The 25,137-nt window shown below is 42.0% G+C and overlaps 2 protein-coding genes across 5 annotated transcripts in view; both read left to right on the plus strand.

Annotated features, from left to right (window-relative positions):
- Positions 1–432: 432 nt before the first annotated feature.
- LOC129186941 (protein FAM107B-like) lies at positions 433–11,697 on the plus strand. Of its 2 annotated transcripts, XM_054785726.1 has the most exons (5): positions 433–533; positions 4,974–5,031; positions 9,711–9,897; positions 10,471–10,630; positions 11,066–11,697. In XM_054785726.1, the coding sequence occupies exons 1-5, from the start codon at positions 507–509 to the stop codon at positions 11,180–11,182; spliced, it is 549 nt and encodes a 182-aa protein (XP_054641701.1). In that variant the 5' UTR covers positions 433–506; the 3' UTR covers positions 11,183–11,697. The 2 variants fall into 2 exon arrangements, with proteins under 2 accessions (XP_054641701.1, XP_054641702.1); XM_054785727.1 differs by lacking the exons at positions 433–533; positions 4,974–5,031 and adding an exon at positions 5,069–9,189.
- A 518-nt stretch (positions 11,698–12,215) lies between these two features.
- Positions 12,216–25,137, plus strand: part of pik3c2b (phosphatidylinositol-4-phosphate 3-kinase, catalytic subunit type 2 beta) — a 29,308-nt gene continuing 16,386 nt past the window's right edge. The window contains exons 1-11 of one of the 3 annotated variants that reach the window (XM_054784929.1): positions 12,216–12,567; positions 16,476–17,382; positions 19,677–19,777; positions 19,846–20,006; positions 20,077–20,197; positions 21,039–21,150; positions 23,649–23,728; positions 23,805–23,868; positions 23,984–24,130; positions 24,198–24,231; positions 24,320–24,515. In XM_054784929.1, coding sequence (XP_054640904.1) covers positions 16,570–17,382; positions 19,677–19,777; positions 19,846–20,006; positions 20,077–20,197; positions 21,039–21,150; positions 23,649–23,728; positions 23,805–23,868; positions 23,984–24,130; positions 24,198–24,231; positions 24,320–24,515 — 1,829 coding nt within the window. In that variant the 5' untranslated portion in view covers positions 12,216–12,567; positions 16,476–16,569. Of the gene's footprint in view, positions 12,568–16,475; positions 17,383–19,455; positions 19,554–19,676; positions 19,778–19,845; positions 20,007–20,076; positions 20,198–21,038; positions 21,151–23,648; positions 23,729–23,804; positions 23,869–23,983; positions 24,131–24,197; positions 24,232–24,319; positions 24,516–25,137 lie in introns of those variants that run through there. The other 2 variants (XM_054784930.1, XM_054784931.1) reach the window with 2 other exon arrangements.

Raw genomic sequence — 25,137 nt, forward strand, 5'->3', positions numbered from 1 at the left:
CATCAGCTCAGTCGAGTCAGTGACATCTAATGACAGCGCATAGCACATATCTGACCAACACACACTCTTATACGTCATCACGTGCACATGACATCACAAAAGAAAGCAAGATACAAAAGTATCATGTATTTTTCCATCACAGTCATGATCATGGCCTCCAGAACTTTTTGACGTACACGTTAGACGAGCACTCTTGATGTTTAAATCAGCAGTGCATGCAAGAAAGGCCAGGTCAAAAGCGGCTGACCTAGGTACACTCCCGTTTGTAATCTATTACAGTGGCTGTAATCAGATTACTGTAACCCGTTCTTTCACTTGTCTCTGCCACTTACGTTAAGCCTCTCAGAGAGCAGGAAGTCAGCCTGGGACAGGTGGCTGAGGGGACGCCAGCGAGGAGGAGGGGGAGGGTGAGGAGGGTGGGGAAGGGGCCACAGGCGGCTGAGAGGAGGGACGAGCGTTGGAGCGATCTCTGGCCGCCACAAAGACCAGGAGGAGCGGAGAGGTGGATGATGGGATCCTCTCATGGGAAGAAGGTCAGTTGAACTTCTCTGACAGATGACAACATTTCTCACTGATCAGTGGCCGCTTCATTAGGTATACACACACGCGCACGCACACACTTGAAACTTTAACAACAACACAAGCATGACTTTACTTTTCAGCTTGTAGGTTCATGTTGGCTGTGAGTGTGATGATGAGTGTGGTGTCACGCTGACCACAAACACGTTACACACGCACACGCGCGCGCGCGCGCACGTAACACAATATTGTTTGGCTTTCCATGCTAGCCTAGCGCGCTCATCCTCCACTGACTCCAGATCAGCTTCATGCATAGTGTTGCTGTGCCGCTCCTCGGTGGAATGTTGAGGAACGAATGAGTTTCTGCTGAGATGTTTGACTTCTGGGGTGTGTCAAGGAGTGCCTGTTGCCATGGTGATTGGCATGCGGGGGGTGCGGAGTGGGTGCATGGTGTGGTTGCCAGTTGTCAGGCGTGAATTGTTTTTATTTTTAGCCCCCTGATTTGGAGTTGCCCATTCAGCAGGGGTAGGCCAGCTTTGTGTTGCGTTCAGTGTCCACTGGGAAAAAGACAAGTGCCTTATTTCACATGGAAGTTCATCATAGATGTGAACCATAAAGAGCCATCAAGCAAATCCGTAAGCTACATACTGTATCTGTAGTGCTTCCATCATCATGCCTTTGCTTTTTGTAGATTTGTACTGCATAGATATGTTCATCAATGAAGGAGTACACTTTCTAAAGTCCACGTTAATCATGTCAGTGGATTGTGCTGCAGGTCAGAGTTGACGCCGACCATGTGACGTGTTCACTGCGCATACAAACACGCGTGTTTGAAACAGCGTCCAATATTTACGTTCGTACATTATCATTTTCATTTTCTGCTTGTTGACTGAGCTAGCCTGCTGGCCTCTAGGGGGCGGGGCCGAGCACATGTGACACAGTTACAGGAAACGAGGCTCGACTGCAACTAGCATTAGCGATACAATGCTAACCCTTGTTTCACAGGAAGCTTCTGGAAGGTCGAAATGACGCAGCAGCAACACTTTAACGGCGTAAAGAGAGCGAAAAGACGTGAGATCGCTGATGTTGGCGCCCTCACATCCAATTAGTGGATGAAGTCGTGTGTGAGTAACACAATCACAGCATGCTTATGTAATCTCTCTCACACACAGGTGTGTGTGTGTGTGCGCGCGCTACAGATTAACGGACTAATTAAGTCAACCAGAGAAAATCCTGCAGCTAAAAATACAAACAAGAGTCAAAGTGAACCTCCTGCTTCCAGTTTTAAATGTTGAGTATTAAATAATAATACATTTATAACACTTTTCCCACCGATAATGAAAACTCAAAGGAGGCGGATGGCCACTTTGATATTTTTGTATCATTTTTAAAATTTTGTAAAAGGCTGGAAACTTTAGCATGCCGATACCTTTCTGCTTCTCAACACCGATATGGTACCGATAACCAATAACTTTTTTATATGTACTCTTTTTATTTAGATTTAACTGTAGTTTGGGCACACCTTGAGGTAAGAAGGACTCCAGCATTTGGTACAACTAGCACTCAAAATGTCATTGTCGGAAAGTGTTTGTTTCCAAGTGAGCTCAGGGGAGGTTACGACAGGCCGTTAACGTCACAAGCAGGAGAAAAAAGGAGGGCTTGATTTGGCTGCCCACACAGTACGGGTAATCTTGCCCCATTGGAGCGTTTTTAAACTATTGCTTATCAGAGCTCTTTTTAATCTTTTTAATGTTATCGGATTCCCATTATCATGCACCCCTAATTTATATATATATATATATATATATATATATATATATATATATATACATACATACACACACACTCCTGATCAAAATCTTAAGACCAGTTGAAAAATTGCTCGAATTTGCATTTTGCACATTTGGATCTTAATGAGGTTTTAAGTAGAGCTACAATATGCAAAAACAAGAAGGGGGAGTGACACAAAAAGCATTTTGAAAAAGTCATTTATTGAAAACAATTAAACTGAAATAGGCTGTTTATCACCTGATCAAAAGTTTAAGACCATCGCTCAAAAAATAACAAAAAACTCTCCAAACCAGAACAAAATATGTTCTCAGTAGGACTCAGTAATGAGAAGCTCCACCGTTCTTGTTAATCACTTCAAAGATTGGTTTGGGCATGCTTGATGTGAGTGTTTCCAGGAGGCTAGTGGGAACATTGCTCCAAGTGGTGAAGATGGCTTCACCAAGGGCATCAACTGTCTGGAACTGATGGCCGTTTGACGACCCTGCACCACCTGAAGCTCCGGTGTTCCACTGAATGAAAAAGCACCCCCGATCATGATGGACCCCCCTCCACTGTGCTGGGTAGAAAACATGTCAGGTGGGATCTCCTTGTCATGCCGTAACGTTGGAGGCCATCTGATGGTTATTATAATGTGGGTGGAAGACCGCCCTGTGTCTTGATGGACAGCCAATTGGATCCTTCGGCTCAGCCCAAGTGTGTTTTTTTTGGGTCTACCACTTGACTTTTTTGTTCCAAAATGCTCAGGATCTTTCAAAAAATGTAGAATGACTGATTTACTGCACCCAACCTCAGCAGCAATGGCACGCTGCGAGAGGCCTTGCTTATGCAGCTCAACAATCCCACCACGTTCAAAAAGAGAAAGCTTCTTAGCTTTAGCCATCAGGACGGCATGACAGTGTGAATGCCTGACAGAAAATGAACATTTTGAGCAGATTTTGGCTTTTATAGTCTGGTCTTAAACTTTTGATCAGCTGATAAACAGCCTGTCATTTTTTTTGTTGTTGTTTTTGTTTAAATCAGAAGTCCTAAATGTTGTTTTGTCATCACTCCCCCTTCTTGCTTTTGCATATTGTAGCTCTACTTAAAACCTCATAAAGATCCAAATGTGCAAAATGCAAATTCTAGCAATTTTCAACTGGTCTTAAGATTTTGATCACGTCTGTATATACTGTACATGCTTTTTTAGTGCATCATTTCCGTCTTTCCCTCCCAGAAAAGTGCTCAAAAGTCCACTAAGAAATATGTAATATGCAAATATGAATACGAGCGGTTGGAGAGGAACATGTATCATAAAAGTGACATGTACTGTATAATAAAAACCACCTGGATTGTCACATTTCGGCCAACGCCGGATTTTGGATCCCAAGCTGCAGAGAGTGGAACACACAGCGTAGTAACAAAAAATGTTTTAATACAAAAAAGGTGGTACTGAGCCAAACAAGAGTGTACCAAAATGGGTAACAAAAAGACTCAGGCCTTAAAGCCAGAAAAGGTACAAACAACAAAAAACACTGCAGTGGAAAATAAAGGCAGGGAGAAAAACACACTCACGGAAATAAAGGAGCTGCTGAAAAAGGTAGCAGAACTAACCTTAGCGACAGGTAGGGATAGCACGCAGGAAAAGATTCAATTATATACAAGACTGGACCAGTTAGGGATCACCAGGAGAACAGGTACGGCTGTAGGTGAGCAGGAGAATGCAAGCAACAACTGGCATTAGACTGCTGCCTTGCAGCAGCTAATAAAGGTCCAGGTAATTGGTCACAGGTGTGTGTAATCAGCTCCGCCTTCTGCAGGACAGGGTGCATTTCAACAGACAGCAGACAGGCGGCAGCAGAGCGACAAACACAGGACATGACATGGATGTGGCATCATTTGCCATTGTTTACAACTACTACCACACAGGAAGCGAAATAGTCAACGAGAACGGTGCTTGCTCCCGCTCCGGAAAACACTGCCCCCTAGCGTTTTGGCAGAGGACTGCAGGTCACACGTCAGACCTCGCTGAAAAGCGAAAGCACAATGAAGTCCTGATGCTGTAGCATAATTTCAGCTTTTTTTCTCTTTCCATTGTGCCTTTTTGCTTCATTCTCCCAGGTTTTGCTGTTCTTTTTGGTTTAGTTGTATTTCTACAATGTGAACTGTGGACTGTAAGGGACCCGTGGGCCGCACTTTGGACACCACCGCTTTAAACTGTGATGGCAGTGCTGCTTGTCCAGCAGGGGTCCTCCTGAACCCAAACGCAAAGTATGTCATCTTGTCATGTCTTTATGGTGCCATGCTCTAATGAGCTCGCTTTTCGTCAAACTAAAAGTTTGATTTTGTACTGAGAAGAAGAGAGATGCTTTCCTGGGTTGATCCTTCATCCCTCCTCTGAATGTGGGGTGGCGTTGGGGGGGGGCATCCAGACACTGAGGGCCTTGTCTCCATGTGGAAGCCTGATGAACTTCTCCTAGCAACCAACACAAAGTCCATTGAGCCTGGAGGAGCACGGCCAAGCAGCAGACAGGAGAGGGGGATGCTAGGAAGGAGGGGGGAGAGGGGTGAAGAGAAAAACAAAAGAGTGAATGTGGAAGCTGTTTTAAATATGTTTGGTGGAAGAACTCACCAGCAACAACTAAAGTGAAGTGACAGAATGCTGCTGTTCTTTGTTTGTCCTGCAGAGGGCGTACGACATCGCTCAGCAGCGCAGTGAGCGGAATGGAACGCGGCCACACAGAGGTAAGCCCCAAAACCAATGACACACCTGCATGAATAACACAACATGTATTATTGCTTCCTTATGTCAGCGACAGCTGACATAACAATCGCAATTATGGAGTGTGTGACGTTTGACGTTGCGTATCACGTGACTGCAGAATGGCGCATTGGGTTTACGCTTCTGTGTGGAGGCGCCGGCGTACGCTCCGCAAGCTCACTCCTCCCCCTCTAAACCTTTGGACACGCTCCAAAAAAAAACATTACTTTTTGTACATTATTTCCTGTGTGTACACTACTTCAGAGAAGGGGTGGGCGATACAGTAAATGTCGGTATACCAGGTAAATACGGGGACAATATTGCTGATACCAACACCAATCCTTTTTTTTACTTGAAATATCAAATCCCTGAATGATCACTCCATGATTTTGTGAATTTAATTTAAATGTGTTGAATATAATGTGGACCAAAAAAAATACATTATTTATTGGGCATATATACTCAAAATATACAGTAGGACAATGTAACAGTATCAGCAAAATAATACAATTAGTCACTACGTACAATTGTTTAAGCAAAAATAACTAAGCAAAAGAAAAAACTACAATTGACTCTCATTCAAAGCTTCTCATGCAAAACGTCTTCCCTGACTGTGTAAACATGTAATATAATATTATATTATAAATATACAGTCAAACCTGTCTTAGCGGCCACCTTTATAGAAGGGCCACCTGCCTATAGCAGCCACTGAAAAATCCCCCCCAGCAAATTTACATGTTATAGACCCTGTGTATAGCAGTCACCTGTCCAACGCAGCCAGCAGCCACCCATTTTGTCTCCCTTGGTCAATATCTGACTGCATATAGCGGCCAAATTACCAACTCAAGTAGAAGCTTCATGCACGAAAAAGTTTTGATTTTCAATCAATGAAGGTGTCGTGTGTAGACTTTAATTACTGAGTCCTAGCTCAGTCACAATCATTCACAAGATCCACACAAACTGTTAGTTGTTCCACATAAAAAAGCCGTCTTCTTTTGAGCTTGCTATTTCCTGGTCAAACATGTAACTTTAAGAGCATTTGCACCAATACATTACCGCAAAGTAGGCTGGGAACAGGACGTGCTCCCAGCGACGCTACAATAAAAAAAAAGCATATGCTAGCATGCATGCGGCAGCGGGAGCAAAACTGAGTTCGGTTGTACTTAACTGAAGTATTTATCAGTTATCAGTTATTATTAAGCCTCTAGCTTCCTTTTAGTAAGTAAAAACCTTGGCTATGATTGCACTACATTGTCATGTAGACCTACAAAGTACACTTGGAAGAACAAGAGGTGAATAAATGTATTGCAACTGATGTGAAACTGATGAGGGGTAGGATTAAATAAGCTTTGCTTCTTCCTACTCCTTTTTGGACATGCAAAATTGTGAATTGTACTATGTGATGTGCTACTGTTTGACTCATGCATGTTCAGGATTAAAACCATGAACCATGATAATAACAAGCCTAGTAGTGCTGTACAACTTTTATCAGCAGTCCGCAGTGCCATCTACTGGTCAACATTATTTTTATTATTTTTTTCCCTTTTTTTTCTTTTTTTTCCTCTACTGGTCAACATTCAAACTGGACGCCAACCTGTCTATAGAGGCCACCTGTCTATAGCGGCCACTTTTGCAGACTCCCTCTAGTGGCCGCGATAGACAAGTTTGACTGTATATATATTAAATAATATATATTCTAAATATGATTACAATATTTCTAATTATTATAATAATTTTTGCTATTTTTTTATTTTTTACAAATATTTATACTTCTTGTACATTTTTTCTCATAATATTATAGCTTTATTACAATATTTGTACTTTATTATTGTAATATTAAAATGTTTTCACAACTTAATTTTCCAACAACTTCAACTTTTTCTGAGTTTTGTTTGTCATATTACAACTTTTTTGCTTTAATTTTTTAACTTTATGTTATTTTTTCTCTTAATATTAATATCTCATATCGCTAATATTTACGCTCTTTATATTGTGTCTCTAGGACCGTACGGTGGTCCAGTGGTTAGCATGTTGGCCACACAGTCACAGGCTGGGTTTGAATCTCCGTCTGTGTGGAGTTTGTATGTTCTCCCCGTGTGTGTGAGGGTTTTCTCCAACATTCCTCCCACATTCCAAAAACATGTATGTTAGGTTAATTGGTGACTCTAAATTGTCCATAGGTATGAATGTGAGTGTGAATGGTTGTTTGTCTATATGTGCCCTGCGATTGGCTGGCGACCAGTCCCGCCTGGCGCCCGAAGTCAGCTGGGATAGGCTCCAGCATACCCCCGCAACCCTAATGAGGCGAAGCGGCATAGAAAATGGATGGAAAATGGCTGACCTTTCTTCCAATTTTGCCGTGTTTTGGTTTAGTTTTCTTGTTTTTGCATTTTTTTGTCAATGTCACGATAACAAATTTTGCTGGACGATAATTGTTATCAAATTATTGTTGATAATCGATATAATTGGCAACATATTTTGAGACCATTTTTTCATTTATTATATGGCAAAATAATGGCACTACATCGTATCAAAAGCAATAAACTTGAATTTCCAAAGAGTATTTAACATTGTAATTGGAATAACAAGATCTTTTAAATAAATTAAACAAACAAAAATTTTTTTGTAAAAACTTCAATGAAAATAAAATGGACTCTGTCTCTTTTAGCAAAAATTGCACTTACATAAAAAACACAATAATAACAATAAAAATTAGACCCTGTCTCTGTTAAGAAAAAAAACACTCCAATAAAAACCACACACACACACACACGGTTATGTAGTGTGTTGTTGAACTAATGCAGGGGGTCATATTTGAGCTGGACAACATATCTATGTGGGCGGAATCAAATGCAGTGTTTCTGATGTCCTTCAACAATTGCTGTTTGTGACATGTACATGTACGTTCTCCCAGGCTATTCGTACTGTCTCAAACCTTTCCTGAAATGTTGTCTTTTCAGCCGTATTGAGAGGTTGTATTTCTTTTGCAATGTAGCGAGCGACACTGTCTGTGAGCACGCACCATTTTGCCCTGTTTCGTTTTATATTTACTTTGACGATGAAACGCCTCAGTCAGCGTTGACTGTCGGGACGAAGGCTGTGCTGCACCTCCACACGGGTTGTGGCATTCGGCTTAGCAAACCATGGCTTTTGTGCCGTCATTCATATTAGAGTTTGCTTGCTAACTTGCTAACTGCTAGCACTCTGTGTATTCACTCACTAGTAGACCCGCCTCCATAAATGGTCCGAATGAGAGGAGGGCTCTCTCCGTCTGACCATTCCGCTATAGAACCAATGCGCACAGACACATGCAGAGTGAACCCTCTTGTCATCCAGCCTACAGAGAGACGATGAAAACAAACAGGCATATATGCACGTGTCAGTTCATCAAGGCGGCAAAATTATCGACTTCTTTTTTTTTTATCGTTTGATTAATCGATCATTGCGACAGGCCTATGAGAGCCAATAAAAAAAAAAAACAGCTCCGGGCCACAGTGATGATATAAATATCATGTAACAAAATGACCAACAAAATAAAAAAAAAAAAGTGAAAAAATATCCATCAAGTCACACTAGTATCGATTGATATGTATGCTACCGATTTTTGGATCAACATTTGCAGTAAAAGTGTTGGAAGGTACTGATGAGTTGCAGCTCCAATAACACTCTCCGTCTCTCTTTAATTGTCGTTGTTCACTAACAAGGTGAATGGGTGACATGGTTACGCACTAGCTGACTCACAGCTAGTGCATTTTGGCTCTTGCATTTTGGTGGAGAATTGCACGTCACGTGCTCAACCCCCGACGCAGAACATGAAATGATCAAGAGGCGGCGTTGAGACGGAAGCATAAACCAGACAGCAACATCCTGCCTTGGCAGAGGTCGGTGTGAGGAGTTGATCACGTGACACAAACAAGCAGTCAACCACACCCACTCATCGGGAGGTCTCCTGGTGTCCCTGAAGGCAGCGTGGGAAACAAGCTAATGCTGCTCTTACACAAAGGGGGCGGGGGTATCATGTGACCAGGCACTCAGCGTGGTGGTTCCGCGTAGAGACCAGGCTCGCTCAGGCTCAGCAGGAAAAGATGAGGAGGAGAAGATGGACAGGAGGACATCAGCCAGAGAACAAACATTTGAGTTTGGTAAGACATGAAAGCAGGAAGAAGAAGAATGCAACTTGAGATCGACTTCTTTATTAACATATGATGGACTCCTTTTTAGTCAATCATAAACCTTCTCTTTGATCACACGTCCACTTTCTGTTGACTTTAAGCGTGTGTGTGTGTTTGTTTTGTCATGTTGCTTTCATCTTGGCTGACGTGCTTGAATCACAGAACGTTCTAGCAGAGCTGTGAAGAAGAGGAGCGTCCAGCACAAGTCAGTCAGATCAATGGTTGAGTTTGCGTCCAGAAGGACAAAGTCCAGCCGTCCTCTTGTCATTTCTGGGGAGGACGCTGGCGGTGTCTGCTTTCATAAAAGAAAGAGCGACTATGAAAGCTGATCTGTGTCTCCCAGAATATCTGAAGACTGGGATCACATGACCTCTAATCTCCTGCATTGTCTCCCACAAACACGCCCCCTGGTGGCGGTGCTTGTGAGGACAGCAGGGACGGCATGAAGGAGTCTAGAAGATCCTAACTTGTCTCACTCCTGATGTCCTCAGCTTCAGCGTACGCAGACCTACAGCCCCACGGGAGGACTTTGCCCGTGTCCGGCCACGTCCCCCCGCCTGACTACCTGGAGGGAGACGAGGACCAGGACCTCATCAAGCCCAGAAAACTGCTGAACCCCGTCAAAAGTTCCAAGAGTCACCAGGAGCTTCACCGAGAGCTGCTGAGTAGCTGCAAGCGGTAAGACGGACGCTTATGTCCCCCCGTGTGCATATTGACTCATTAGTAATCACCACTGTCTCTTCCTTGCACACATGGACACAGCGATGGACAATGTGTGTGTGTGTGCTGTCCTTCATTTGCCTCCTTTGGAAACTTCCAAACCTTCTTTGTACTCGCGTCCTTTCTCTCCATTGAGGACGGAATGCGGGACGTGTTTGTGCCAGGACACGTCCTCCAACTGCAGAGCATGCTGGGAAAGCACTTCTGTCCATTTCACTTCAACATGAAGAACGACATAGCTTTCCGTCAGTGACTACTTGTCCTCATTGTCCCTCAGTCTTCATCTTAGCAAGATATGTGGGACATGATTCCAACTTTTTGGGGACATGTTGGGGAAGTTTCTGTTCCCACTGCACAAAGCTAGGGTGTGGAAGAACTAGAACAGGTCCGGCACAAAGTCTGTCTGTCAAAGATCAAACTGATTGTCGCACATTGTCCTCTGCTGGAGGACACTCGCCTTACAACCATTGCTGTCCACTTGTCACATATGTGTGTGTGTGTGTGTGTGTGTGTGTGTGTGTGTGTGTGTAGGAGCGGAGTCAGCGTGGAGACCAAACCAGAGCTGCAGAGAGTTCTGGAATCCAGGAAGAGAGATCAGCTGATGCGACAGAGGAAAGAGGACGAGGACGCTCGCAGAAAGATTTCTCCTCTGGAGGCTGAACTGAAGAAGAGACACCAGAAACTGGAGGAGGTGCTTGAACGCTCCAGAATCACCTACAACAGGGGCGTCCACAAAGTGTGGCCCAGGGGTCATTTTCAGCCCGCAGCTTCCTTTTTACTGGCTCGTGGCAAAAAAAAATAGCAAAAATGTGAAAAATAGATTATAAAAAGGCCAAATGTAAAGAGAAGAACCTGAAATATTGATAAGATGATCTAATAATAAAACAAAGCTTTGTCTTTAAATAAATATTTTTTTTAGCTGAAAAAATACGTAAAAATTAGAAAGTGCCCCCCCACACCCTTTGAATTTCAGTATGTGACCTTTGGTGGAAAACACACCTGACCACCAAACTTCAAAATAAAAGACTGGCAGGACATTTGACTTCAAACAGCAACTCCATGTTGTCGTCGTGTCCGTGATGTGTTGATAATGTTTGAATGTTGCGTTGATGTCTTTGTGTTGCAGATGGAGCTCCAGCAGGAGAAAGAACAAGAAGAGAAGCTGAAGGCTCCAGAGTTTGTCAAAGTCAAAGAGAACCTGAGACGGACATCATTTGCTGGGAACCAAGAGAAAGAAGTGTAGAAAAAGACCTGCTGTCCCTCGGGGACTTAACACACATGGAGGACATGAGGTGACGGGGATGAGAAGATGCTGAGATGAGGCTGTGACTGCTGGCTTGGTACAGTACTGTATGTTGTTGACATGATGAAGGACACTGAGGATGTGTGGAAGGACACAACAGGATGGACATGTCTCAGGAATTTGAGATGGACACTGTGGACGTTGGACAAACAAGCTCTATGACACGTGGAGGTGTCTTCCAGTCAAACACGTTGTGATGACTAAATAAGTATTAATAATGATACATGTGACAGGATTATTGTGTCATTCATTTAAAAAAGCATACTTATTATGTTCTCCTGTCAAAACAGTTATGCAATCAGAAAAGGTTCATAACATGTCATGTGCTTCATTATCATCAATGAGACTTTACTGTCACTGTGAGCTCATAAGAATATTTTGCTATCGTGTGTAATTTTTGAAGTTAATGAATATTCTATTTGAAGCATTTGCTGATTAAAATCTTTGTTGAGAAACTTCATTTCTATAAAATATATTCAAAATATTGGACTCAGGGCACGAATTCCGCTACAGGAAATCTAACGTGTTCTGAGTTTAGTTAGCATTTTGCATGTTCTTAATTACCTCTATAGAAAATCTAACATGTGTCCTGAGTTGGCATAGCAGTTCGCATGTTTTTAATTACACAGTAAACATTTAGCAAAGATAAACACGTAAAACATGAGGTCAAAGATTTGTATGAGTTGTGTTGTTATGATGACCACTAGATGTCGCTGTTTCACCCTCTTCGCTCGCCAGTCCCCTGACTGAAGACTGGACTCTTAATCTCTGCTTTTTTGTTACTTTATGCTTCTGACACAGAACAACAAAGCACATTTAGCTCGTTAGTCGTTTGTATTGAGACACACACAACGATAAAGAAATATATTTTAGAACAAATCATTTAAACTCACCCTTCAATGTACTGGGCTTAGTTTGTTTTACTTTGAAAAAAAAAACGGAAACGGTGTGTGTGTGTGTGTGTGTGTGTGTGTGTGTGTGTGTGTGTGTGATTCGTGTGGAATTTGCCTCCGCTTGCTCAGGCAGCTGGTGCAGGAGAGAATCCAAACCAAAGCCGACGAGCTCGCGTGTGTGCGGGCTTAAGGAATCGGGGAGAGAACCGTGAGCCGCAGAGGCTGCATTGTTCATCCAGCTAGCAGGCACACCCGGAGAAGCGACCTCACGTTCGGGAATTGTACGTTGCCCCGGAAACGGTCAATTCGCTTGTGTACACCGACAGGACACGCCAATAGAAGGGAGTAGATGTGATTTGTGGAGAGGACATTATCCGCTCTAAGATGGCCCCCGCCGCCCGCTGCCGGCTGCGGTGAACCGGGAGGAAGCAGGTAAGGATGCTATCATGCTAGCTTGCTAGCACGCTAGCGCACTGGAAGCGACGCGGGAAGTTGAGTGACTTTAGAGGGAGGTCACGCCAGACTCCAATTCACACACTTCCCAATCCGAGCAGCCTGACTCCTGCCATTGTTAGTTTGTACATAGACCGTGTTTGTTGTCTTGACAGTTGTTTTGACGTCTGTCCACTTAAAATGGGTGTAGGGCTTGGTGATGTTTTAGAGAAGAGAACGGTAAAACTGCCCTCAGAGTGGATGCTGTCACTGAACCGTCCACGTTAAAGTGATGGATTTTTCAATGGAGTTTGGCGCAGGTCTGTACAGTTGAGCTGTGTTGACATGTCTTTCCTTAACTTAGTATACTCACACACGTTATTTCCTGATATACTGACTAATGATACCGTAGATCAGAGGTTCTCAATACTATTTTCCGCGAAATACCCCATAACCAGAGAAGAGTAGTTTTGGGTTTAAAATAGTAAACTGCCGCGCTGTAGCATCACTATTTAGTTTCGTTGAGAAGCTTTTTGGGAGGGACGTTGTATGTTAATGAACATTTCTCTCCTTAGTTTCTACCAGATTCTATCCTGAGGCAAATTTCCATCTGAAGGCCCTTTTTAGATGTAAACAAATGACGAAAACAACAATACACGGTAAAACTGAATAAAACTAACAGTACATGCACCAGCACATGTACAACATGTTCCATATAACCATCACATTCAATATTCAATGCATATGTACTGCATAAAATACATAAGATGCATAAAAACACATTAAATTTAAAACAAATACATTTACAATTTACTTGATTACAAATGAAACTTTGTGCACATAACCAATCAACGTAAAGTGCCCTCTTTTGAGCTCAGAATGAAGATGTTTTCTGAAATGCAAATACAAATGTATTCAAACTTTTTTTCATATGTTTTCTGGATAAAAAAAACAAAACATTCTGCCTCTCGCAGTTACAATAAACACAGTTCTGTACTGAATATCTTTGTGCAATGGAGTAAACTTTAAAAAAATCCCCTAGCTACATGAATTCCCTTTGTGGAATAAAAGTATCTATTTAACCTTTGATCGCAAAGATAATTAGGTGTGGCTGTAAAATGCTGTAAATGTTTGCTCTAAGAGACATAAGAACATAATACGCTGTGACATACTGTATGCCAACAAGTCCGCCTCGAAAGGTGTACGGTGAAGTGTCACACTTTAAGGGCCGATGCTCGTTGGCTGTTGGTGGTTTTCACATGCAAAGAAATATGAATGAATAGATGCTGAAGGACATTGTCTCTCTCTGATGGACACCACTGCTGATTCAGCTCAGTGGGACACAAAAGTGGCCACTGGCAGACGCTCCGCTGGCCGTTTCCACAGACACCAGGTTGAAACACTGACCCGTCCCCCACCCCTGTCATTTGTTGAAAATGTAGATCAATCATGACGAGCACGGTCCCATTTGTCTTGCATCATCTGTCAATCACGCAGGAGACCAAATGACCTCCACTAAATCCATCAACACAATCGATGGACACACTGCGATAGAAACAGCGCTTTCTGTGTGTTTGTGTGTGTGTGTGTGTGTGTGTGTTTGTAAAATGGGTCACAGCTGCTTTTTGGGTGTGTTTATCTGAAAGGAATCATGTCATAAGCACCTCCCCCTCTGGCTGCTGAACCCCCCCCCCTCCACCACCAAACCCCAGGTTTGACATGGAGGGCTAGCACTAGTATTTCACTGTTTTCACACACACACACACACACACACACACACACACACACACACACACACACCTTGTCAGTTGTCATTCTTTCACACCACATCACCCTAACATGGCTTCCTTCTGTGTGTGGTGTGTTTGTGTTTGATAGAGTCTAGGTCAGGCTTTCACCCCCGGGAGTCACAAAACGGGGGATGGTATAAATGTCCTCTTTCGAGCCCACACACTGGCGCACACACATTACATTACATGGCTCACACACATCCCAGCAAAGATAACGGTAAGCGTGCAAATGACAATTATTACGGCTGTTGGCGTGGGCGGTGACGTAGCTGCAGAGGTGTGGTGCTTGGAAAAAGAGGGGATGAGCAGTCACATGAGGGCGTGTCATCAGTCAAGTTCAGTTTGACGACGATGATGTCGTGAAATGTGCAAAGGCTGACGCTTGTTTCAAGAGCCACATTTGTACTGCTGCTTAAATGTCTTCACTCTTTTTGGTGGAAAGTAAACACATACCGTTTGTGTGTGAAGTTGTTCATCCACGTTCTGATCTTCTGTCGCTGCAGGTGTGGTGTTTCCTTTTGAAAGGTTTTCCTCTCAGGCTTTGGAATAACAAGCTTGTTTTGTACCAAACGTTCTTCCTTCCTGTTGGTCACATGGTGTCGCTCTGCTTCCTGTCAGTACCTCAGGTCCATCTGGGTCTCAAGCTAACACGGTCCGTCCAATATCAGCACGGAGAGTAAAACAGATGTTGTACAACATCTGGATGTTGTTTCAGCCGGTTTGTGTCGTCAAAAGCCTCAAATTTGGAAATTAATAAGAAGTGATGGAAAGAGAATGGATCTGTTCCAAGGTCAAATCCATGGTCCGTCAGAAATGGACTTTTATTTGTGCGTTTGATGCCCAGCTCTCTGTTTATGTGTCCTCCTGTTTTGGCTGGACCTTCTCATTGTCATTTGGGTTCTGTTAAAAGCAGCTGTTTTAGCACGAGCGCTCCATTACCGTTGTCACCATGTTGGAATTTCACCGCACAATTCAACTCAGCGCCCACTTCATTAGGTACACAATCTAAGGAGCGCCAATACAAAAAAGAGCAAGCATATTAGCAGCATATTATTTTACGTGTACAGTAGTTCTCTCTCATATCATACAATATATTCTGTATACCAGGGGTGTCCAAAGTGCGGCCTGGGGGCCATTTGCTGCCCCGTTTTTTTTTTTTTTTTTTTTTTTTAAACTGGCCCGTGGCACATTCTAAAAATAAAATTACAAAAGAAAAGTACAAAAAAAAACCCAACACAGCAGCAAAAAAAAAAAACAACAGTAATTTTGCAAGAGTAACGTCAAACTGTTAAGAAAAAAAAAGTCCTAATGCCATTAAAAAAAATGCCATTTTAGTAGCATAAAGTTGAAATATTAAAGAAAAAGATGTTTTTTTTTAAATTATGAGAAACAAACAACACAACAATTATCGTGTAATTATTGGAAAATCAGTTTGCAGGAAAAGTTATGTCACGAGAATAAAGTGAAAATATTATATGAATAAACATCATAATTATGAGAAGAAAATCGACAAGGAGAGACTTGAAATAGTTGGGGAAAAAACCAAGCAGAAATGTAATTTTACGAGAATAAAGTCAAAATATTAAGAGAGGAAAAAAGTTGCAATTTTATAAGAATACATTTGTAATATTATAGCGAAAAATAATGTCATATTAGTAGCACAGAGAGAAAATATTAACAAAAAATATGATTTTATTAAAAGTCTTAATATGAGAATCAAAATTTTTTTTTTTTTTTTCATTTTTGGAAAATTAGGTTGTGGAAAGTTTATAAAATGATGGGAATGAAGTCAAAGTATTATGGGAATAAAGTTTGCAGTGTAAATTTGCAAACATTTTATTTTTATAAAAAAAGTATAATATCGACTTCTCAGCATATTTACATCATATCAAAGTGGCAAAGTTGCATCCTTTCATTTTTCAGGATGTGGCCCTCGCTGGAAAAAGTTTGGACACCCCTGCTTTACACAGCAGATAAACATGCATACCTCTATGATGGCATCAGTCAGAGTAAATATTATTTTTAGTCTATTGATCTGAATAGATTGTGTACCTAAAGACGTGTGTGTGTTCTTTGTAGTGTAGGATACAAAATGAGATGATCTTGTGTGTCCTCCAGCAGCTCCATGTGTCTTCACTGGACCTTCTCAGAGAACGTCTGTGGACCTTCTTTCTCCATCCCGGTCCTGCTGTGCTGAGAGGGGTGGGCCATCATGTCAGCAGCTCAAACGGAGAAGGAGAACAGCGAGGCGGGCTGGGCCTGTCTGGAGGCTCTGGGCCTCAGCCAGAAGGAGCTGGTCCTGGCCGAGGCCCTGCAGATGGAGTATGACGCCCTCTCCAGACTCAAACAAGACAAAAGTGATCCCCAAAGCGGCCCCGCCGAATCCCCAGCTTCAAGTCAAACCCGCTCCGAGACCCCGCCGGCCTCCATTGAGCGCCCACGGCCCACCCCCAGACAAACCGTTCCCACCCCGCCGGGCCTGCTGAGGGACTCTTCACTCAACCAACCTGGAGCATCCCAAACTGCACAGCTCCCCCCAGCCAGGGTGTCTCCTTTCCAAGGGGGCTATCTCACTGAGTCCCTCTACATCTTGGACAGTCCGGAGCTGACCAAGCTCAAGGACTATTCCAGTTCCAGTCCCGCAGACCCAGCTGGCTCAAACTCTGAAGTTCTTCCCAAAGGCTTCCCCACTTTTCCAGATGACAGCCCTCCTGCCATCCCCCCAAGGAACCCAATCCCTGCCTCATCATCCGGGTCAGAGAATCCCTTCTTGACCGTTCACGGGTCCACAATGTCCCACAACATCAATCTGTACACCCCAGATGCGGATCAGCCCAAAGTGACCTCAGGGGAGCTCAACTATGACATCATCAACGACTCGCTGGCCCGACTCAACAGCAGCAGAAGGGACCAATCTGGGAAGCCTGTGGCACGGAGTAAGACCCTCCCTCCTCAAGTCCCACCCAGAACGTATGTTCCTGGTCCCAAGAGTAACAGGAACCAGCGACGAGTGTCTGCAGACCCGGTAAGAACTCCAGAACCTCGGCGCTCCCGTTTGCCATCAACTGTAGGACACAAGATGTCCCAAAAATGTCTCAGTAGTGATGATCAATAGCCAACCCATCTATTAATAAGACTTATTATGCCGCAGCAAAGTCATTGCGCCGACCCTTCTGATGGCGCCTTGATCCATTTTTAGCTCTTCAGCTGGGGGCAAGCTCTTGATGTGCAATTCTCTGCCAAAACCCTGGGGGCAATGTTTCCCTGAGAATAAGCAAAAACTCTCTTTTCTCTTTGGCTAGCTATATAATTTAACAAGAAAACTGAACAAGAACAGCAAAAATACAAAAATCAGCAATAATTTTCACAAATGAAGTCAACATATTAACTCATTCAATCCCAGCCATTTTTCTAAAGACAACCCCTTCAGTAGCGGCCATCATAGACGATCTTGACTGATCTTTCAAGGCACACAGAATGTTGTGTTCTATGGCTATGTCAGCATGGAACCTACCAAAAGAAAGATTAGACTCCCGTCTTTCATCAGAAAAAAAAAAGTTTCTACCTTTTTCCGTTCTTTAGTAATCAGCAGTAGAACGAATAAGTTTCAGTAAAATATAAGTTCCTGACTAGAAAAGGGAAGAAAAACAGCTGTTTGTGAAAACCTTTCAAGCATAACTTTCATTTTGACACAAATATTTTTTGCTTTTGTGGCAACTCATATCTAAACAACTATACCTCAACATAAACAACACAAAAAAGGTGGGTTTTTTTTACATCAAAATAACAATTTATTTACGAATATAACACCATGATCTATTTACAATTTTCACATTTGGGACTGAACTATGTGTGTGTGCATATGCGCGTGCGTGTGTATACGTTAAAGTTTCCCTTCTGCCCGCTACACTCCTCCACGCTCTCACTTCCTACTTCCTGTCACGTGTGATTCTTCTATTGAAACAAATGCACTTCTGCCACGTTGTGGGCGTTTTGGTGGCTTAAAACTGCTCTGAAATGTTAATGCAATAGTTCACAGTTGCAGCATCACCTCTTTTTGCCTCTTGCGCAAAAAACGTAGAAGACGTATAAATACGTTTTTGGGATCGGGCGTTTGTGATCATAAAGAGGTATAAATACGTCTTTGGTATTGGAAGAGTTAAGAAAAAAATTACTACAAGAAAAGGTTGTAAATTTACAAGAGTAACACAATATTATGAGGAAAAATAAGGTCAATTTAGTAGCATATAGTTGAAATATTAAAGAAAACAGACGTTATTTTTTTTTAAAGGTAAAATATTGTGAGAAACAAACAAAACAACGAATAAAGTTGTCATTTAGCGAAAATGAGGTTGCGAGAAAAGTTAGAATGTTATGAGATTAAAGTAAAAATATGATGGGAATAAAGTCATAATTACGAGAAAGAAAGTTGAAATAGTCGGAAAATTAAAAAGAAACAACAGCGGAAATGGGGAAAAAAACAGCTGTTACAAGAATAAAGTCAAAATATTAAGAGAAAAAGTCATATTCTAACGAGAAAATTTCTATTTTTGGAGAACAAGCTTGTAATATTATGAGGAAAAATAATGTCATTTTAGTAGCATCGAGTTGAAATATTTCAAAAGTGTTATTTTTTTAAAAAGAAGTAATATTATGAGAAACAAAACAAAGTTGTAAATTTTGGAAAATTAGTTTGGGGGAAAAAGTCATAATATTATGGGAATAAAGTCAAAATATTATTGTCAAAATTACGACCAGAAAGTTGATAATTTCGTAAATACAAAAAACCCCTCTTTGCATGTCTAGCATAATGGCGCTTGCATCCTTTCATTTTTCCGTATGTAGACCTTGTTGGAAAAAGTTTGGACACCCCTGTAATAGATTATCAATGTGAGACACCCTCGCGAGTCATCACAGGTCGTCACATGACCCGCCTTTCTGACAGAACTCTCTATTAGTTTAGCATAAGTGAAAGCTGAGAGTGTGTTTTTCTGTTTGAAGAGTCATACACGCACGCACGCACGCACGCACACACACACACACACACACACACACACAGTCGAGCGTTGACATGAGGACGGTACAGAAGTTCCTCTGTTGGTGTTGACAACAGGACCTTTGTCCGTTTGGCCACGTTTGATGACAAGCATGTCTGTGTGTTGTCGCTATTGCGTCAGGATCAAGAAAATGGCGCTGGTAGCTAAACGAGTTCCAATATGAGCATCAAACAAGTTTGTTACGTTAATGATGATGTTGTCTAACTGTGCTGCTGATGAACTTCAAACTCTCCGATTGATCGCCTCCTGGTGTGACTGACAGGTGACGCTCGGCTCCAGGATGAATGGATTTGGATATGAACTCTTCCAGGTGTCCGAGGAGCGAGACGAAGAGGTGGCAGCTTTCTGCCACATGCTAGATGTGTGAGTAACGTGCACGCTCACATGCACACGCACACACACTTGTGAGCAGAGTTTGTGTGTTGGTGTAGGCTGCGTTCAGCGTATCCACACAGCGACCGCTCAAAGAACGCAGGCTTTGTGTGGTCGCCATCGGTGGGCCCAGAGGAGCTTCATCAAGCTCTGGGGGTCAGTGTGAAGGTCACCGTCATCAGCAGCCACTTCAGAGAGCCGCTCACCTTCACCTGTGACGGTAGGAGACCTGCTTTTTTGTTTCAGTCAGCTAGACGCACAGCAGAAATGCCCTTTTCTTTGTCTATCAGGCTCATCCACAGTAGACCTGCTCATCTATCAGACACTGTGCTACGCTCAGGACGACCTGGACCACGTAGACGTGGACGACTACCTGCTGAAGGTCTGCGGACATGACGAGTACCTCAGAAAGTAAGAAGCTCAGCTCAGGTTCTCTTTGAAGGACCCCCAAGTTGCTGCTGTGCAACTGTGGTTTTCTGTGTGTTCTTTATAACGCTGTAACGTGGCTCAAAGATGAGCTGATGGGCGTGGTGGTGTTCAGAAAGCAAACACTGATATCTGATATCCAAAATATGTGTTGTCATCTCAACAGTTTCATGTGAAAACATCTTGTATAGAACCCACGTGTTGCTTGTGTGCACAATGGCGCCCCCTGTGGCCATCACGTCCCTCACACGTCTTTAAACTCAGCAGAGAAGACCTTTTTTTTCTTTCTACCATGCTGAGCTGATGTGTGGTTTCACTAATAACACAGCAACTGTGCTGTGGTGAACCACTCCGACCACAACACACACACACTCACTCACTCTCTGCTGTGCTTCTAAACCATTTCACTTCCACTTTAGCACTTCATCCAAACCACATTGCAGTTTCTCCAAAAAAGTCCTCACTTTTTACAGTGCACTGTCAAACACAATGTTTCAAGTCCAGCGTGTGTGTGTGTGTGTGTGTGCGTGTGCGTGTTGTGACCAGGAACCTGTCTGAACTTCCTGCAGTGTAACAATAACAAGCTCCTGTGTTAGTCAGGTGCTTCCTGTTGTGTTTGGATTTTCACTTTGTGTTGCTTTACCACCTTTTGCTCTTCATCTTCCTACACTATTCTTTTTCTTTCTCTTCTCACATGCCTTCATTTAGGCTTCTCACACATGGCATATTAACGTTTCAACGCATACCGTGTGTGTGTGTGTGTGCGTGCGTGTGTGTGTCTGTGTGTGTGTGTGTGTGTGTGCGCGTGTGTGTTTGTGTGTGTCAGCTCTCAGACTCTGGCAGGTTTGGAGTGTGTCCAACAGTGTTTAAAGTTTGACTGGGACGTCCGACTGATCCTAACGAGGAGATCTTCCGACAACACAGAGTTGTCACGCACGGTCTGCACTCTCTCTCTCTCTCTCTCTCTCACACACACACACACACACTCTGTACACATTTTCGACATTGTAGAAACTTCAAAAAGTTACATTTGAGTAACTTTTTAGTATAAATCTTGTGTAATATAGTAATTATTTTATATTGTGTACTGTATATACAGTACATACATATATATAGTGTAACAGTTACTTTTTTGTGTTAGTTTGGGGAAATATAGTAGCTTTTTTGTATAAATGTAGTGACTTTTTAATGTAAATATTGTGTAATACAGTAACTTTATAATATCGTAATTTTTAGTGTAAATATATTGTATCACGTAGTAACTTTTTAGTGTAAGCATTGAGTATTATATCTTTTTAGTGTAAATATTGTAACTTTTTAGTATAAATATTATGTCATGTAGTATCATGACAGTGTACATATTGTGTGATGTATAATTTTTTGGTGTGAATATTGGGAAATATAGTAACTTTTGTGTAATTCCTGTGTAGTCTAGTAACTTTTAGTGTAAATATTGGGAAAAATAGTAAAGTTTTTGTGTAAATATGGTAAAGTTTTACAGTAGATATTGTGTAACGTAACTTTTTTGTGCAACTATAGTACATTTTTAGTGTATGTATTATGTTTTTAGTGTAAATATTGTTGTAATCTAGTAACTTTGTTGTGTAAATATAGTAACTTTTTAGTGTAAAGATTGTGTAATATAGTAACAAGTGTAAATATTGGGTAATATAGTATCGTTTTTGTGTAAAGATTGTGTAATATAGTAACTAGTGTAAATATTATGTAATTTAGTATCTTTAGTGTCAAGATTGTGTAATATAGTAACTTTTGTGTAAATATAGTAACTTTTTAGTGTAAATACTGGGTAATATAGTATCTTTTTTGTGTAAATATTGTGTGATATAGTAACTTTTGGGTAATTATTGTTGTAATATAGTAACTTTTTTGTGTAAATATAGTAACTTTTTTAGTGTAAAGATTGTGTAATATAGTAACTAGTGTAAATATTGGGTAATATAGTATCGTTTTTGTGTAAATATTGTGTAATTCAGTAACTTAAGTGTCAAGATTGTGTAATATAGTAACATTTGTGTAAATATAGTAACTTTAATGTAAATATTGGGTAATATATTTAGTGTAAATATTGGGTAATATAGTATCTTTTTTGTGTAAATATTATCTTAATATAGTAACTTCAGTGTAAATATTGTGTAATATAGTAATTTTATTGTAAATATTGTGTAATATAGTATCTTTTTCGCGTAAATATAGTACCTTTTTTATTGTATATATTATGTTTTTAGTGTAAATATTGTGTAATATTGTAACTACTGTAAATATTGGGTAATATAGTATCTTTTTAGTGTAAATAGTAACTTTTAGGATAAATATTGTAACTTTAGTAAATAGATAACTTTTTAGTGTAAATATTGAGTAATATAGTAAAATTTTTGTGTAGTTAGAGCAGGGGTCACCAACACAGTGCCCGCGGGCACCAGGTAGCCCCCCCATGACCACATGAGGCGCCCGCAGGCCTGCTTTTCATTCAGGTTTTCAGTTAATAATGTGAGAACACTACAAAGAAATGTATTCTGAAACATAAAATGTGAGTTGTGGATACCAGCATTTTGTGAATGTTTTGGTAAAACAAGCATACACTAAGTCCCCTACTAACGAGCATCCAACGTGTGAACTTTCGGAGATACGAACACAAGCCGACTAGTCTATATTTTCATGTGTTTTGCCTTATAAGTCCATATTTATACTGCTACATGCTTGACCAGCAAGCCCATATTTATACTGCTACTGTACATGCTTGACCAGCAGAGGGCACTGTGGCGCAGCTAATGGGACCAACAGTTACAGGCAGACAGGATGATACAACCAGGACAGAGCGTGTGATTAAAGTTTATGAAGAGTTAATAGGCCTGCTTAATTCTACACCACCCACAGAACACTACCTCTTTTTAGAAGCGTCTTTTGTCCTTTTTTTCCAATATCTCCTCCTCCACTACCAACGACGTATGCTCGACCACTCCTCTTCAAAGGTAAATAACATTTATCATTACGTATTATTATATCATTTTTATTATTGTTTTTTCATTAATTATCCTCGTTTAATATTACTACTACATCCAAACTCATATTTACATACATACGCATATACTGTATATGTATACACGTACATGTAGTACATATATCATTGGTAATATTACCTTTTTCCCTACTGAAGAACAATTCGACTTAAGAACGGTCGTCTGGAACCACTTGTGTTCATTATTTGGGGACTTAGTGTATTTGCTTTGTTTGGATTGAAATAAGGTATGAAAATCATTTCTACAAAAATGAGTAGCTCTTGACCATTTTCATTTTCTAAAAGAAGAAAAAACGTTGGTGACCCCTGAGTTAGAGTAACTTTTTAATATTGTATAATCTTGTGTCAGAGTGAGGAAGTTGAAACAACAGAAAAGTCAAACTGTTTCCAACCCAACAGAAAGACGATGACAAGACGGCGTCCACGTTGAACCACGGCATCCTGTTGCAGGAGCGTCCCATCAAACAGACGGTCACAAGGTGAGGGGCGGGGCCTTCACAGCACAGGTGAGCCCGTGTGTGAGACTGGTCGTATTGAAGGTGTCTTTGTGGACAGGGAGGCTCTGACTCTGCTGCTGGACACGTTCCACAATGAAGCAGAGTCCTTCCTGCTGTCAGAGGTCAGTCAAGTTGTAGTACTACTACTGCTACATAACTCAATGAAGAAATAACACTTGTAGCTTTCTATCATGTCGTATAAGACGTCACAGTTTCTTCTCGTGTGGGCTGCACCAGGTGGAGCTTCCGCTGCATGTGGAGCGTCTCGTCCAATCAGTGAAGGCGCTTTGCAGCTCGTTAGCCGCCGTGGAGACACCTGATGTGACGTCTGCCCTCAGCCAGCTCCCTGCGTGCCCTTGTCGCCTGCAGCCCAAAGTCCTGAAGGTAGAATTAGTGCTAAAAGTTAGCTGAGTTTGGATACACTCAATGATGTCACTTTTTGTCTTGTCAGGATGCCTCAGTGCTGGCAGTCAGAGAGAACAGAGGTACGCTTATATGCCAGCGTTGCCCTCAAGCGTTCGCTCCAGGTCTGCTTTGTCCTAACTGGCAGCTGTTCAATTTCCTGTCCCACAGAGAAAGTGGTGGAAAAGCTAACGGCGGCCATCTTGGACCTGGTGGAGTTGTACTGCAGCACCTTCAACGCCAACTTTCACACCACACCACAGAGCCACTGCAGCACGGTGCCTGTCCAGGAGGCAGGCCGTGTTGCCAGCGTGCTGTCCTTCAGTGTCTACGCCGCGCACCGCATCCCCATCACCTGGGCTGCCAGGTGCCACATGCACACACAGACACACAAACACACACACAGAGGAGCAATGCATCACCACCTTCAGGCTGCAGGCTTCATCATAGAGCCAAACAGCCACACGTGCCCCTCTCTCGAACAAAACGGTAAAGGTAAACTTCACTTTTTTGGAATTTTGCCCATCATCCACAATCCTTGCGTGAAACATGATCACGTCTTTCCTTTTCTGTGAGATTTAAAGCGAGAAAAACAGCTAGCATGAAGAAGCCAACAATGCATGTAATGGGTCTCACCTATTTCCAGTACAGTATAAAGCACTCTAAAAATTTCCAACAAGGTTTTATGGTTTTCTATACATGCTGTGACCATGCAGTATCAGGCACATTCATGACAACATGTAATACTAATAAGATTACTGGAACTTTTTTCCTGGGCGTATTGATTTCACATAGCAACAATTTCACAGGCTTCGAGAGAGCCGGTGCCAACGATGACTACTTTTGGGCAAATGAGGATCCAGAATCTTATTTTTTTGAGCCTGAATATATGGAGGATGAACTACAGGTTTTATAAGCCGAGCGGGCAAGAAGAGAGAGTCCTTACGTGAACATGACCACACACGTCTTTCTCTTTCCTGCACGTTCTA

This window comes from Dunckerocampus dactyliophorus, chromosome 8 (assembly GCF_027744805.1).
Source record: "Dunckerocampus dactyliophorus isolate RoL2022-P2 chromosome 8, RoL_Ddac_1.1, whole genome shotgun sequence".
NCBI lineage: Eukaryota > Metazoa > Chordata > Actinopteri > Syngnathiformes > Syngnathidae > Dunckerocampus > Dunckerocampus dactyliophorus.

What these genes read in the sequence shown, in the direction of transcription:
- LOC129186941 (XM_054785726.1), top strand. Translation starts at nt 507, where the DNA reads ATGATGGGATCCTCTCATGGGAAGAAG. An exon ending in TGGAACGCGGCCACACAGAG is followed by an intron (nt 5,032 to 9,710) that starts GTAAGCCCCAAA and finishes TGATGTCCTCAG; the next exon opens with CTTCAGCGTACGCAGACCTA. An exon ending in GACACCAGAAACTGGAGGAG is followed by an intron (nt 10,631 to 11,065) that starts GTGCTTGAACGC and finishes TTTGTGTTGCAG; the next exon opens with ATGGAGCTCCAGCAGGAGAA.